Consider the following 15499-nt stretch of genomic DNA (forward strand, 5'->3'; position numbering starts at 1 on the left):
TGAAAGAGTAATCAAGGGAACCAAGATTCTAGCGGAAAATAAATAATTGTAATACAGGGATAAAGACCAGACATGGAAAACTGGCACACAAAACAAAGAACCAAAATAATACATACAAAGTAACAAAAGTAAATGGGCAACTCGGACTCCACTGAAAACTGAGAGCATCGAACGGGTGCTTCGGTAGAATAAGCGTCCTCTGCTTTCTAGAAACACCCGCCGATCTGTTCATAAAAAGTCGTCCGCGGTAAACGAAAGAAGAAAGGAAAGAATTCTGTCAAAAGTCATCGTGTGCTGCAAAATTTGATCAAGACAGATAAAACAGGGCGTTTTTTTGCATTGGATTAAATAAATAAAATAAGAATGCAAATGCCATAATGTTTAAACATGCCAATGCATCAAGGGTCTGATGGACTACAATTATGTCTTTCAATGTTACATATAGGTCGCATATTTATATTTGCGTTCAGAGCGTTAAGAGTTGTTTTATCAATCAGCCTTTTATTTAAAGTTTAATTACCTTTATAAGGATTGAGTTTTGAAAATGTTCAAAAATTCAGCCGAACAAAATTAAATGCCTTACACGAGTAAAAACGTCCATGCAAACTATATACAAAAATGCATATTTCAATTTGAGAGGCCTACATATATCGCTTGTCCCACCTTTGTTGACTGGTTTATATGTATTTATTACGTTACAGTGCTATATTTGTCGAATGCTTAAAGGGGTTCTCTTTTTTTCTGTCTGTGAAAACTTTTAAATTCCTATAAGTATGCCTTCTTACATTTGTAACAAACTAGCTAAGCAATACAAAACCAGTTTTTTACGTTTGGATACATTTATGAAAACACATGAAAATTTGCTTTGTCATGATCGCGTTTGCTGTTTTTTCCTGAAGCATTTGTAATAATCTTTTGTTGTGACAAGAACAAAATATGTTTATGACATGGTAAAGAAATATTCAATAAAAGCCATAAAAAGAATACGTACTTTATTTATAATGCATGATAAGCCTCGTACACCTTAATTAAAGACTGCTGAAAATATTTCAAGAATGCTGTTTGAAGCCAGGTACTGTCCGTTTACATATGTAAATTTTCTCTTAAGGCATGTCAGTGTAAATCAACGGTTCCAATAGCAGTACAGTGTCACAATATAACAATAAACAACATCAAATGGGTTTCATAATTACAGGAATAAAAATGTATTTTTGTTCATTTGTTTGTTTTATTCTATACAAAACGTACCATCATATTTCATTTACCCCATATTGAATACCCTTTAAACGACCCCTTCCCAATACTACAACACTGATATCAAAGGAGTAAACTTTAAGGGCATTAAAAAGACTTTTGTTTTCAACTTTGAATGGGTGCAGAAAATTGACAATCTCCTATATGTAAAAAGGACTAACGTTCGAAACTCATTCTAGACATCCTACATAGATAAAGCAATCATTTTAAAACTTTAGGAATAGTTTACCCAAGATTGTACAACTGTGAAACGACTTTTCATTTAAATTTAGTAGAGAATTTCAGAAGGTCAGTCTGCAGCGGTAAAAGAGTGGGAGCGTCTACCGCTACATTGAGCTTTGGTAATGTATACTTGCGATTTCATTCAATCACAATTCTAGAGCAGTTTTCATGAGATAGGTCTGTCTATTACTTCTTTTCTTCCGGTCATAAAACGTGATATAATCAACTTACTTCTAGAATAACAGAGACCGATATTCCTACCGGTGCATCTGGTCCATGAGTCTGTTTTTGTTTGTTTTTGTTTTTCTGCTTGCCTGCTTTGTTGTTGGTTCTAGAAATTTCGTTTGCACGGCTTATGACTTTGTTTCCAACGTCGACAAGAATACACTTAATTTTCACTTTAAGCTGATAAAAGTGTCAATAGAAAATTATCGCGATGCATATCCATATCGTTTTTCCTTGTTTTATATTTTCATTAAAAAGGCAAATATTCTATAAAATCTTCAGAAATTATCATATAGATAGTGCACGACAATGTTTTCTTCGTCATTAATTCCGATAATTCACGTATGTGAAATAAATTCTGTAATTTCTCGAAGAACTTGACTTTCTCTCGCTAAATCATTACAACGCGAACATCGATCCGCCGATCACAAAATTTATAACTAATGTTACAATAAATTATGGAAAAAGCTACATAATGAATAGTATAGTCAATTGTTTTTCGTGAATAACCAAAATACAACTGCTAGTGTCAAGAATGTTTGAACTCGTGCATGAACTCGTTAAATCTGGACGTACTGTGGCACTCGTGGTCATATTTTGGTCTTCACTCCTACCAGTTAGCTATCGTATTAGTCTTTTGACAACTTTATCTTATGATGATATGATTTAACCTATGGGAAAAAAATAATTACATTACTCTTTTGCGCTCGGGCAGATAAACGGTGACTGTTTCTGTCTTGCCCTATGTTAGATTCAATACTCGTATATGCCATAAAAACAGTAGACATTATGACAAAAATTTAAAGATTTTTTGCAATAAACTAAAAAACAAACACTTATAGAAAATTTCAGGCATTCTGATGACAAAATACACGAATCATGCTATTCACGTTAACGGGTAAAAGCAAACAATAGGAGTATCTAAGTAGGTAGACCTAGGGTAAGAGACATAACTTTTACAAATCATTTGAATGTTTGTAATCACAATTTTACATCAATCTCATGTAAGCATCAAAGTAACTTGGACTGATTTCAATCTGTTTCAAAGGCTTGAAAGGCTTTCGTGAAATTGAATATGACACAAACATATCTCTGATTTCAAGGGTTATTTCCCTTACCCTAGATCTACCTCCTTAACCGCTGCTTCTGTATGAACGGCATTCAATCATTTATTTATCTATCTTTTATTTTCTTTATTTCAATGCAACGTTTCTGTTTCAAATTTAAAAATATTTACACACACACACACACACACACACATTCATTACAACATAAAATAGTATTGTGGCGTCGTAATTTACGATCAATTTCACACTTACGACTTATTTTTTATATACCGGAGTCGATTTCACAAAAAGTCGTAAGTGTGAAATTGATCGTAAATTACGACGCCACAATACTATTTTAGGTTCTGACGTTATTATTTATGATCAACTTTACACTTACGACTTTTTGTGAAATCGACGCCAGCTCTTTCAATTTGTTACCAAACTGAAACTGTTATTTTTGTCATGTATAAGACACTTCAGTTACAATGTGGTATTGTATAGTTTTGTATTTGTCTAGTAATAAATCTCGTAATGCAGTCCAAATTTTCACATAGCTTGCAATATCTTTGCAGTTTGGTTCACAATCGTAGGTGTGTTAATTTGATTTAAACGGTTCGACACCAGTATCATTTGATAAAATCTCAATTTCACTAAGGAACTACGTACATTGTAATTAGGTATCATTAAGTAAGGTGAAAAGCAACATGCAAAAGAGAAATTGCTTAATATAATCTAGATATCTTAACAGATAAGAAAACAAACTTTAACATTGAAGGTTAAAGTTAAAAATCGATTTATTAAAATCTCAAGTGTCTGATGTTTTTTTAATTAAATTAACAAACCCCAAGTTGTAAATAATCAGCAAATGAAGGACCAATGGTGTGGCAACTAAAATACAATTAACACGTAGTATAGTTGTCTAAAAATGAAACATTTAATACATGTATGTAAAGTATAGGCATTTTTCTTTAGTTCACATATTGGCAAAAATACCGAAGTGTCAATAGTCGGAGAACTCAAATAAGTCAAAATCCCAAAACATGGCCTTAACGTGAAAACAGGAAACAAAAAAAGAGTCTCAATACATGATGAAGCGAACTGAATAAAATGCATTGCATATAAAAACTGGAGATAAGGAAAACAAGACGTCACACAAAAAACTAAGGCACTAGTAATATGAACTCCTGGAAAAAACCTAGAGTGTTCGTTGTCTTTTACAACTAAGTATTCTAAAGCAACTGTATAAGTATGGTTTGCTACTATAAACAAAAATTACATTCATTTTTAAGGTTCGTTTATTTCATCGTCGATTAGTTGAGTTTTCTGGATAACTATGTTCATTTTGTGGGAAAATATGTACTATACCAATTTCTATTCTATATAATATCATGCATCTTTCATTTATTTAACATTGTCGAATGTTTATGATTTTGTACTTGAATCCAATTAAAGCTTAAGATTTTTAGAGCTTTAATCATTTTGTCGAGACACTATCAATTGTAAACGTATGTGCATTATTGCCCATAAGCAAACAAAAATAAATTCGGTCAATAAAAACTATGTTACTAAATGCAAAAATACCAACCATGTAATATTGCAAATTTCGATATGCTGTATACGTTTCTACGAGTAACCTCTCATCCTCAGAAACCTCCGTGGTTTTTTATTTTTTTTTATTTTTTATTTTTTATTTTTTTTTTTTGAAATTTGTAACTCTGAGAATTTTGATTAATAAAATAAATTATATAATTCAGTAAAAGGTCACACGCGTTTTAGATTACTCAATTATTTTTTTTTAAACAAAGACCGTAATTGTTTGCATATCCATACCGTCGTGAAAAGTCATTATTATCTTCACCATTATGTACTAGTAAACAAAGGCATATACACAAACAATACGGAAGATAGAATTACATATGACGTAATGAATAAAAATACGGAAGATAGAATTACATATGACGTAATTAATAAAAGGAAAACAATAAATGTTGTTTTTTTTCAAAAATGAAGACAACTGTAACCAAATAAGATCACATTCACCTCAGTTGAGATATACATATGATAAATTGGATTTCAACACGCATGTTTACGTTTTTACAAAACTTTGCTTAATATCTGAAAATTGCCTTTAACTCGAAGTTACTCATTGCAGCTAAATGCAAAAATAATTCAACTCACGAAAAGAGCATATTTCTACGTAATATTGAAAATATTGAAAATAAATGTTCAATTATAACTTCTAAAAATATTTCGGTTTATTTTATTGTATTTGCAGTGAAGGACATGCATTTGTCTTGTAGTTTGTGTCAATATATAAGAATTAGATACTTACATAAATAATGCACAATTCAATTTTCGCTATTGGATGTACCTAAAGGCTATTTGTTCTTGCTATAATCTTGAGTATACCTATATTTACCTTCCTCTCAGTATTATATAAGTAAGTAAAGCTCAAACACAAAATGTATAAACACTACAGCTATTCTTGAGCTGTTGTAAAGAATGTATGACTAGAGTCATCAACATAAGCGTTATGAATTAGATATTGAGTTGAAATAGTTAAGGTACGTCAACGAGGACTATGGTATGACGAACTGGCCTTAATTTACTCTTTTGCAAAACGTTATTCATATATTTATTTCAGCTTAATTGATATGATGGTAATTGAAACGAATGCGTAACAGGTCAAACCTGTCTAAACAAAACCCTTGGTAAACTGGTAACCTGTTATAACCAAACATCTTTTGAGGTACCCTCATGTCAATTACAATGCTTTTAAAACCTGTGTATACAAAACATCAGCCTTGGTCGAACAAATTTCTCAATCCAAAAAGTCTTCGATTAAGATAGGTTTTACTTTATATTAAAGGGTCCCATAAAATCGGAAGTTCTATATCACTTTGTATTTTCTCATTTTCAGTTTCTCTGTCGTAAAGAAAATTTATTTTATGGCTGTTTCTACTCATGTTTGTAGGGAGGAAAGTCTGCCATTTTCCATTTAAAAGTTAGGGAAATTCACTTTTTTTTCATCTGGGAAATACAAATAGTCGCATTATCCGTAAGAGTGGTGTTTAAGACCCGTGACCTTTCACTGTATAAACATAAACATTTACGTACGTCATTGGGAAAAAATGGTTCGTTTGTTGATTTGAGCGTTTTGTTTTCACAATTTGTCTGAGTTAATCAGCCGTACAGGAATGCAATACCTATTTAATCAAAAGTAATGTGAATTCATCAAATAATTTGACTTTCCTAACCTTATTCAATTATTCTATTTTTCATGACGAATTACTGTTAATCATTCTATATTTCATTGACAAAACTGGCCACACAATTTATAATAACTGTGATATGGTTATGTATATCGGAAGGATTATCATTTATAGAAATTAATAACGTCATAAATTCAAAATTAAACTTTAATATGTCTATAAAGTCTCCAGATAATAATGTTTAGCAGTTCAAATGTCAGTGTCTACAAAATTTTGAAATTTGAATTGATTTAATTTATATAGAAAAGAAGTTACTTACAAAATTTATGTTATAATTAGACAAGCCAGTTAAGTATATATAAATCATAAAGTTATGATTGACACTTTAAAAGCATGTCGATTTCAAATGCATTCATAGTTGTTTCTCATAAATTATAATATGCAGTCTGACACAAGTTCCCATGTGGTTTATATCCGTGGAAAACTCCCAACAATATAATTGAAAGGATAAGTATTGATACAACCTTTAGTTTATATGACGTCATCAATTGCTAATCTAAATTTTTATGGGGTCGTAATTAGATTTTACATGTTTGCTGTGAACATATATGTGTTTTGTCTTTTTGTCTTACAATGCACCTCATTGTTGTTGATGAAAACAAAGGGGATGTGGATAGACAAAAGGAAGAAATTTCATGAACTACAAAACGATCATTGCATTTTCAATGTAATACGTTTTTTTTTATTTACTTTATATGTAAGTTCAATAAAATTGAAAATTTTATTTTGAAGAGGTTATTTTAGATCAATTAATATCAAATGGAATTTTTTTTTCATAAATTACATTTATTCTTATGTGTTTATTTTCCTTGTGCTAAAATTATAATCTTGAACCTTAAAGAGTAATCAAAGGAACCAAGGTTATAGCGGTAATTAAAGGAATGTAATCCAGGGACAAAGACCAGACATGGAAAACAGACATACACAACAAAGAACATAAAGTCACTAAAATCATACATACAAAGTAACAAAAGCAAATGAGCAACCAGGACTCCACTAAAGACTGGGAGCATGGAACAGGTGCACCGGTAGGGTAAGCGTCCTCTGCTTTTCTAGATACACCCGTCGAGTTGCTCATAAGAAGTCAAGTCCGGGGTAGAGAAACGAGGAAAGGAAAACTATGACCCGTTGAATAAATCAGTTTTCATGGTGCAGATGGATACACCATAACAATCCAGAAGCCTATTTGTTAGAGTTCTAGCGCGATACAAAAAGTCTGCGAAGTTTCGGCAAGTTCTGGCATAACGTATGAGTTGTGATATGAACACTCCATACGCAGGTGCTGACGGGATGTTGCCACAGATGAAATGAAAGTTGACAATTCTGAATGAAAATTCATCAGGTTTGTAAAGTTTGGTCAATAGTTTTCCTTTACTATCGATTTCTAAGTGTAGGTCAAGATATGAGGTTGACTTCACAGTGTCTGTAGTATCCTTTACCTCAAATTCTTTTGCGTAGATGCGATGTTTTAAAAAAAGGATTATATTGGGTCTTATCGGCTGAAACAATAACGGTTATTTTTTTTTATTTTGGTTGTGAAAGCCACCATCAGCAACGACTTTTCTGTTTGTTTGTAATAAAATTTTTAGCGTTCTTAACTTTGAGGTCTAGAAAACATGTATTACTTTCAAAATAGTCCAAATTCTTAATTGGTTGCTACAATGAATTTGAGCAGAAAACTGACAAAAACAACATAATTGTGACATGTCGCACTTTTGCACTTTTCTTGCAAACACGAAACCGAACTTTTACACTTTACAAAAACAAAACAAAAGGTATACTTAATTGCTAATTGTCTTTTTTGGGGGAAATTAATTATTTTGATAATAAGAAATGTATTTTATCATTTTATGTGGACGGAGAGTCAGCGACGTCCTATGTATTTATAATGTAAGACCAGAACTATGAACGGCTAAAACATATTCTGACGGAAGTTGAAATTTGTCGACACGGAAGTAGACGATTGCGCAAGTTGAGTGGCGCTGTTTTGTCTTTTGATACGTCGATGGGTAAGATTTTATATTTATTCAATTTGGAGATGTATTGAGCTTTCCCGGAAGAAAGTCTCACACATGTACACAATCTCCTCACCGAAAGAGACTTCGCACATAGCAACAAGAGAGACTAGATAAGACCAGAAAAGACCAGAAGTCAAAATCGGGGAAAATGCATATTTTAATGTCTTTTTATTTGCCTTTATTTTTACCCACCCTAGCACCATGACGGTGTCCGGTAAATAAAGAATGAGTTACCGTTACACAAAATAAAAACTTCGGAGGCACTAGGCGGAAGAATCTGTCCGGTATACGTCCGATCAGATTTTAAAACCATATCTTGACTGGTTAACATTACTTTTTTTCATTGGCTCCTCGTTTCATGCCAAACTCTCGGAAAAGTCACTGTTCTTTATCTCTAGTGATATTTAGAAATTTGCTTCCTTAGTGTAGCGAAAATGGCTAAGCAGTTCCAATTATAACGTTGCGTATATATAAATCTTTTATCAATTTAGCTTGGTCGGTATAATATTGATGATCGTAGAAGTACATGTATTACTACCGAATGTTCAAAGGGAAATCCTTGAACAAGACACAGACACAAATATTGCAACACACGAAGATCAAACTGTACAACACAAAAAAAAAACGAAAAAAAGTGCACAATAAAAAAAACGAAAAAAAGTGCACAATAAAAAAAACGAAAAACACAAACACAATTGCACCTGGTGATGGTAGTCGCTGTTACATGTACGTGTACTTCTATTGAACGGACTTTTCATTTTTACAGCCCTTGACATAATTAGCACGGAATAACCCGGTTTTCCGCTATAACTATTTACAATTATCAACTTCCGTAAATTTTATGAAAGAAAAAGAAAATTGTCAGTAAGTGGTTAAACTTTGGTTTTATCCTTTTACATTACGTAGTTGTATCATGTTGTACAATGCACATTGGAGCAGTGATATATAATATTTGCAATTTATGACGTATGGTAATCATCAAGAGGGGCGACTGTCATTTTATCAAATGCATCGCGTCAACAGATTAGCTCTTTCGCATGTTCTTTTTAAAAGATAATAACAGGTCGTAATCCATGCAGCTTAAAAGCTAGTTTAATTAATATACAAGAGGCAATCACTTAATGTACCTTGGTATAATGTAACACGATCAGATAAAATCAAAAACCAAAGACGATTTAACCAGAAATAGATAAAGTTATCACTGTCACCAAAGAGTAATGTCGTACATCTCATTTTTACTGTCGACAATTATTCCTTCAGCAGATGATGCTTTTTATGACACAAGTATTGCAACAAAAATAAAATTTAAACTCTGTCTTATTTTGATAATTAAATTCATATTACTCAATGCCGCAAAGTGCTGCAAATAATGGTAATACTGCCCTCCACACTTGTCAAAGCTGATTACAATTTATCCTTTAATGACATGGGGGGTAAATCACTGGTATCGACAAAACAATGATTTTTCTATTAATAATTGGTTAAATTCACATTAATAATGACCATTTTCATCAAGATGAAAACTTTATTAATAGAATACCAAAGTTTGCAACATGCATTGTCTGCGAAAAGCAGAAATGGGGAACTGCCGACTTTAGTAATAAATTTTACGCACAATGGTTTTGTCAATGGTTATGGTTGCCAAGAATAAATCAATTTAATTTGTACATGTATCTGATCCCTCAAAGTCGATGCTTACAACTTTTCTGATCAATGGCATTGTGTAATTGTTTTTTTTTTTTTTTCATTTAGTAATGTATGCCCTCTCCGTCTTTGATACGACTTCACTTTAGAAATCGGAGAAGAGGAACGTTCGAATTAAAAAAAAACTATTGCTATCATACAGAAAGCATAACCAGAACTGTACCAAATGTACAAAAGGAAACTCAGTTCTTGAAACCATACGTGCCCGCCAGTTAGTTGAAAATAACAAAGACATTTTCCTTTTAAAACTGTAAAATGGAAAAGTTTTATATGAATCATGAATATCAATATAGAAATCATTTCTGCTAACATTTCATAAATGTTGCTGAAAGGAAAACCTGAAATATGTATGAATTACATTTGCTTTCTAACTCGAAGTTCAAAGGTTATCAAGACAGTAAATAATTACGGCTTTACGCAAATTATGAAATCAAATGACAAATATGAATTGTTAGACTTTTAACTCTTTAATTGTCTATTAACTTAATTCGTGAATCATTGTAATTCTTCCATTTTAGCAGACATAATTCCTCCAAACGTTCAGTTTAGGTCTAATTTTATTTAGAAACAATCTCAATATTTTTCCGGAATTCATACATGTTTGAGCAAAATTTGCTTTCCATTTACCCGGGTAAAATAATTGTACCAGTTCATGTACATACGTACACGTACGTGTATTCATGGTTGTACTCAATCGTACATTGTATGGTGTACAAAATGTACTTATTGGGCATGTTCATTATATTATCATTTGTTGTAGCTGCATTCACGGTCAATATTAGTTTCATTGTAAGTAAAGACAGTTTCATAAGGATAGCATACCGAAAACTATATAACCTATAATAGGATCAAATAAATATAGTCAAATTGAATAGATGCAACTTAAAAATAATGATAATAAAATAAAAACGTATAACAAAAACATCACATACCTTGATGAAAATCATGAAATTGATGACAAATGCACAGACTAAAAACATGTTTGCCATTTATTGTTTAGTGTGTACTAGGAGCCTCTGGTTTCTGTTATTCGTATGTACAAGAATATTCAACCGTTTTCCATCTATTTTATAGTAAGCTGCTTTGTCACATAAATTCACATGCCCGTGTTCTGTCTGCAGATTGGTTCCACCATTGAAAATCAGATCTGTCCCTGAACAAAAGAGAGGGAGGTTTTAATTTCACTTTTAAAAAATGCTGCATATATTTTACGTAACGCTCCAAGTAATAATTTATTAACACTATACAAAACTATTCTCCAAAACCATTCTATGTAACGTATCATCTTATCGATTCAATAAATTGAAAATTTTAAAAAGTTATTTTGTCAAATATTTGATATTTACTCATTTGAATATGTATCTCTCCTTATCACGAACTTTAACAATTATAACATGACCTTTATTAAAATTGAAAATTATGAAGCAATTTTATATAAACAGTAAAAAAGGTCGCAATTTTTAATATTTCCTGTGTTCATTCCATGGTAGAGGCTTTTAGATGAATTCGATAGACGGTAAACAAAGAAAGACTCTATTGACAAAAACTTCTAAATTTCATATTTGCTTAGATGAATACTTTTTGAGCCATTTCTCTAGTCTTTAAAGTTTACTTTTATTCGAACATTTTTCCTACTTTGTTATGCGAAGTTAAAACACCTTTTAAAATATTTTTGTTTCATTGTGTATTTTGTATACGGCAAATCGACACATTTAATCACTCGGTGCTGTAGAGGCAAGCAGATAGAAAACATAAACAAAATTTGCAATTAAAAAAATATTTATCGTGAAATATTGACAATGGGCATGCATATTGCATGCACATGTACTTAATTATCATTTAATTTACTCAACATCATGTATCAGCCATTTTTGGATAAATCTAAAACCGTAGACATAATTATGTGTACGATGCAACTAGTATAGAAGAGGTTACGAGGTTATTTCCTTTTTGCGCAGAGTTCAAAGGGTTGAGAAAAATGCGGACAAGACTATTCAGGGGAAAGGATGAAAAAGAAGATGCAATTAAGACACACCACACCGTCTTTGGATAACAATAATAAGTGTATCGTCTTACCTATAGTAAATTTCTGTATGCATGTGATAAAAAGTACGCAAATGACGTCACGAAAAAATGACGTCAAAACATACAGAAAGGGCAATTTGGTAAGTAATTGGATAATATTACTCAATTATTGCGTCGTCCACTTAGTTCTAGAAAGTCCGATAAGGCCCCGCTCCACGGGTTGTGCCATCCGTTTTACAATATTTCAAATTGTCAATGAAAAAAATCATTGAAAGAGTAATCACGGGAACCAATGTTATAGCGGCAATCAAAAGAATGTAATCCAGGGACAAAAGACCAGACATGGAAGAGTATACAGGGAACCAAGGCCTTAGCGGCAATCAAATGAATGCAATCCAGGGACAAAGACCAGACATGGAAAACAGACATACACAACAAAGAACATAAAGTAACTAAAATCATACATACAAAGTAACAAAAGCAAATGAGCAACTCGGACTCCAATAAAAACTCGGAGCATGTATCAGGTTCACCGGTAGGGTAAGCGTCCTCTGAAAAAATGCCTTGCGGATTTCTGAAAATGTCTTTGTTGAACCCTTTCGTTTAAAAAAAATCACGTAATCACTCATTACTACGTGGCTAACATTCTCGAAAAGAACAAGACAAAGAAGTAGAATTTTAGTATTTGAGATTATGTTCAAAAGTTATGCTGAGAAACACAATGGTTAACTTCTAGTCATGTATTAGTTTCTAGGAAAAAATAGTGCTTTACACCCAGAGCGCAATATGTAATATCTTTAGTGTACTGCATTAGAAATTGTATACGTAAATATCGAATTGTGCATTATTATCATAACAATTGGGGAACTTTATAACAGCTTCAATCGATTTGCTTCCTGGTATAGGATTTAAGATTGGTATTCCGCTGTGCCCTATATAATTCGATTTTTTTCGTCTGAGAACAATGCTGAATGTAGTTTCAAATTTACTTGTATTTGTCTGGTCAGGAGGGCTTGCATAGAATTGCCAGAGTCCAGAGAACGGCATTTGAATTTGCTACATTTTTACATGTTATTTGCGAGATACAATGTGGGCAAATTGTTTAAAAGAAGAACTCTTATTAGAAATTAATATGTGTGAGGTGGAGGAAGCTAGGTGGGCGGGTGACACAAGCGCCGATTGCTGGACTTTACAGCAATATATGTTCATACTATATATAATTACTGGTGGTTAAAAATTTACAACCACAGACATGCTTACCCCAAAGATTTGAGCGAAATTTCTTCGGAGTGTGACTGAAAATTACGCGCTACGGATTGCGAATCTCCCCATGTTAAAATGGCACAAAGTTCAAGATTTTAAGACTCATTTTCATAAAAACTACATGTATGCCTTGTCTTAAAGTAGTACAAACAGGTCTAAAATATCTCAATTGCCGTTTTTTTTTCATAATTACGGAATTTAAGTCATTTTAGCAAGTTTATCAAAGGGACGTAACCCACCAACACATTTTTCTTTGAAACTCAAACTATTTACAATTTGGTAAGTGGCTAAATGGTTTGAAATAAATTATTCAAAAGCATCGAAGTACACGACTGTACTTACCACAGCTAGATGTACAAGAAGTCAAATATTAGATTTGAAGTCTACCGATGACCATTTCTCCAATCGGACAGTAAACCAGTTTGTCCAGTTGGAGAGTTACTTTCCTTTACTCAAAATTAAAAAAAAAACGAAGTCAAAGTCGGGAACATGAAAAAGGTCTATTGAAAGGTGTGATACAAGATTTATTTGAGATATATTCTGTTTCTGACAAAAAGGTTATAGACGATGGATCTTCATCATATCATCAATATAATTATCTTATGTACAGTTTTACCCAGAGAAAATTTGTGATGCATATTTTTATTTCAATTTACCGTAATGGAAGCGGGATATAAAGCATGGTGAAACCACCATTCCCATTATAAATGCCTGTACCTTGCCAGGACCATTGCAGTTCTTTCAAACTCTCCTTTATATTACCTTTTGTTATGTGGACTTTTATTTTTCCGACGCAGTCGGTAAAGTTCTGCTTTTTACCCTTTGACCTTAAAGACGCTCTTCCATAGAAACGCAATTCATCTGATCGAAAAAAATTTTCCCGATGGGCCAAATACTGATAACTTAGAGGCGTTCGAAAAAACTGCATCGGAAAATGAAATGGCGTGTCATGTGTTATTTAAATTTGAAATATAGAAAATTATAAGTAAAAATAACAAATTTTACTGCGTCGGCTATTTTTTTTTTAAGATAGTATTTGTTTACTATTCCTTTTGACTTTTTCTACAGTTTTATCAGTTCGGTAAAGGTTGTTATTACTCTTTACTTTGACTCTCTATTTTCCTGTTTAGCTGAAAGTGAAATTGAAACGTTGCTGAATGTACAAACATGCAAACAGAGTGTGAAACGTCAATGATCGAAATCTGCTTTTGACGATGAAAGTGTCTGGTTCCCATGCCCGACTGGTACATAAAAAGTTTACTATGTGAGACGTTCATGACATTGAGGCTTTGTTGTGAAATATTGCACGTTATTATGAAACTATATCTGTAGAAATAATAACAATATCAAAATCTTCTCACGGAAGAAAAACCAAATAAATAAGTTAAATCAGCCACGCCTCTTGTTTTTGTCCATTGTTTCATGACGAACCGAATAAAAACAGCCTGGTACATTATAATCATAGAGACGAACATTTTTACAGTTTTTAGATTTATAGACTTTTTTTATTTTATTTTATTATGTTCAAAATTAATTAAAATATTAATAAATTCAACATTTGATGTTTCTATTGTGCTCATATATCAGAACTTTATTTCAGAACCGACAATTTTGTACTTGCTGCACTTAGTATAATATATTGACAGTGACGGATGCAGGAGAGAGGGTCAGGGGATTTAAACCCCTTTTTAGTGGAAAATGTTACTTTGTGAAGAGCAAATGATAGCTCGTCATGGATCCGTGTTTCCGGAGAGGTTGTTTGTTTTAACCACACTGTTGGTAGAAATCGTTAGAAAGACAATTTTAAATTGATAAACAGTTGAACCGGAAATCAACGAAATCAGGATTTGAACGGTTAAAAAGAGATCATAATCGAGGGATAACAAGACAGGGACACACAAAACAAAGAACACAAACTAACTAAAATAACACATACAACGAAACAAAAGTAAATGAACATCCCGGACACAACTGAAACTGTGAACATGGACCACGTGCACCGACCAAATTGCTAATAAAATGTCACGCCCGGGGCAAAGAACAAAATGGGTTAACTGTTTATGGGTTTTATCGAAAACTTTAAAAACCAGGACAGAATTCCTTAAGCTCCGAATAGCGTCTGACGTTCGAAGCTCACTCTAGAGTAAGAGTTATCAAGGGAACCAAGATTCTAGCAGAAAACAAAAGATGTAATTCAGGGGCAAAGACCAGACATGGAAAACAGACACACACAACAAAGAACATAAACAGCCAATATAACACATACAAAGTAACAAAAGTAAATGAGCAACTCGGACTCCTCTAAAATCTGGGAGCTTTCACCAAGTGCACCGGTAGAGTAACCAACCGTCCTCTACTTAAATTTTTAGAAACACCCATCGAGTTGCTCATTAAAAGTCAAGTCCAGGGGGAGACGAAAGAAGAATGGAAAACTATGATACGTCGAACAAATCAGTTTTCATGGTGC

The 15499-nt window shown here is 32.6% G+C and overlaps 1 protein-coding gene and 1 long non-coding RNA gene across 2 annotated transcripts in view; one reads left to right on the forward strand and one right to left on the reverse strand.

Moving 5' to 3' along the window:
- The window catches only part of LOC148626576 (A disintegrin and metalloproteinase with thrombospondin motifs 4-like), an 86845-nt gene that overhangs the window by 51007 nt on the left and 20339 nt on the right, over nucleotides 1-15499 (reverse strand). Inside the window, 1 exon segment of the mRNA XM_088570652.1 lies at nucleotides 10677-10897. Within this exon segment, the coding sequence (XP_088426778.1) occupies nucleotides 10677-10733 (57 nt within the window). The 5' untranslated portion in view covers nucleotides 10734-10897.
- Nucleotides 7252-14491, forward strand: LOC148626578 (uncharacterized). The gene is made up of 3 exons (XR_015920116.1): nucleotides 7252-8031; nucleotides 11703-11909; nucleotides 14163-14491. It is a non-coding gene; the product is annotated as an uncharacterized LOC148626578 (long non-coding RNA).

The sequence above is a fragment of the Perna viridis genome, chromosome 2 (assembly GCF_037379345.1).
Source record: "Perna viridis isolate PV_CMFRI_1.1 ecotype Kerala chromosome 2, ASM3737934v1, whole genome shotgun sequence".
NCBI lineage: Eukaryota > Metazoa > Mollusca > Bivalvia > Mytilida > Mytilidae > Perna > Perna viridis.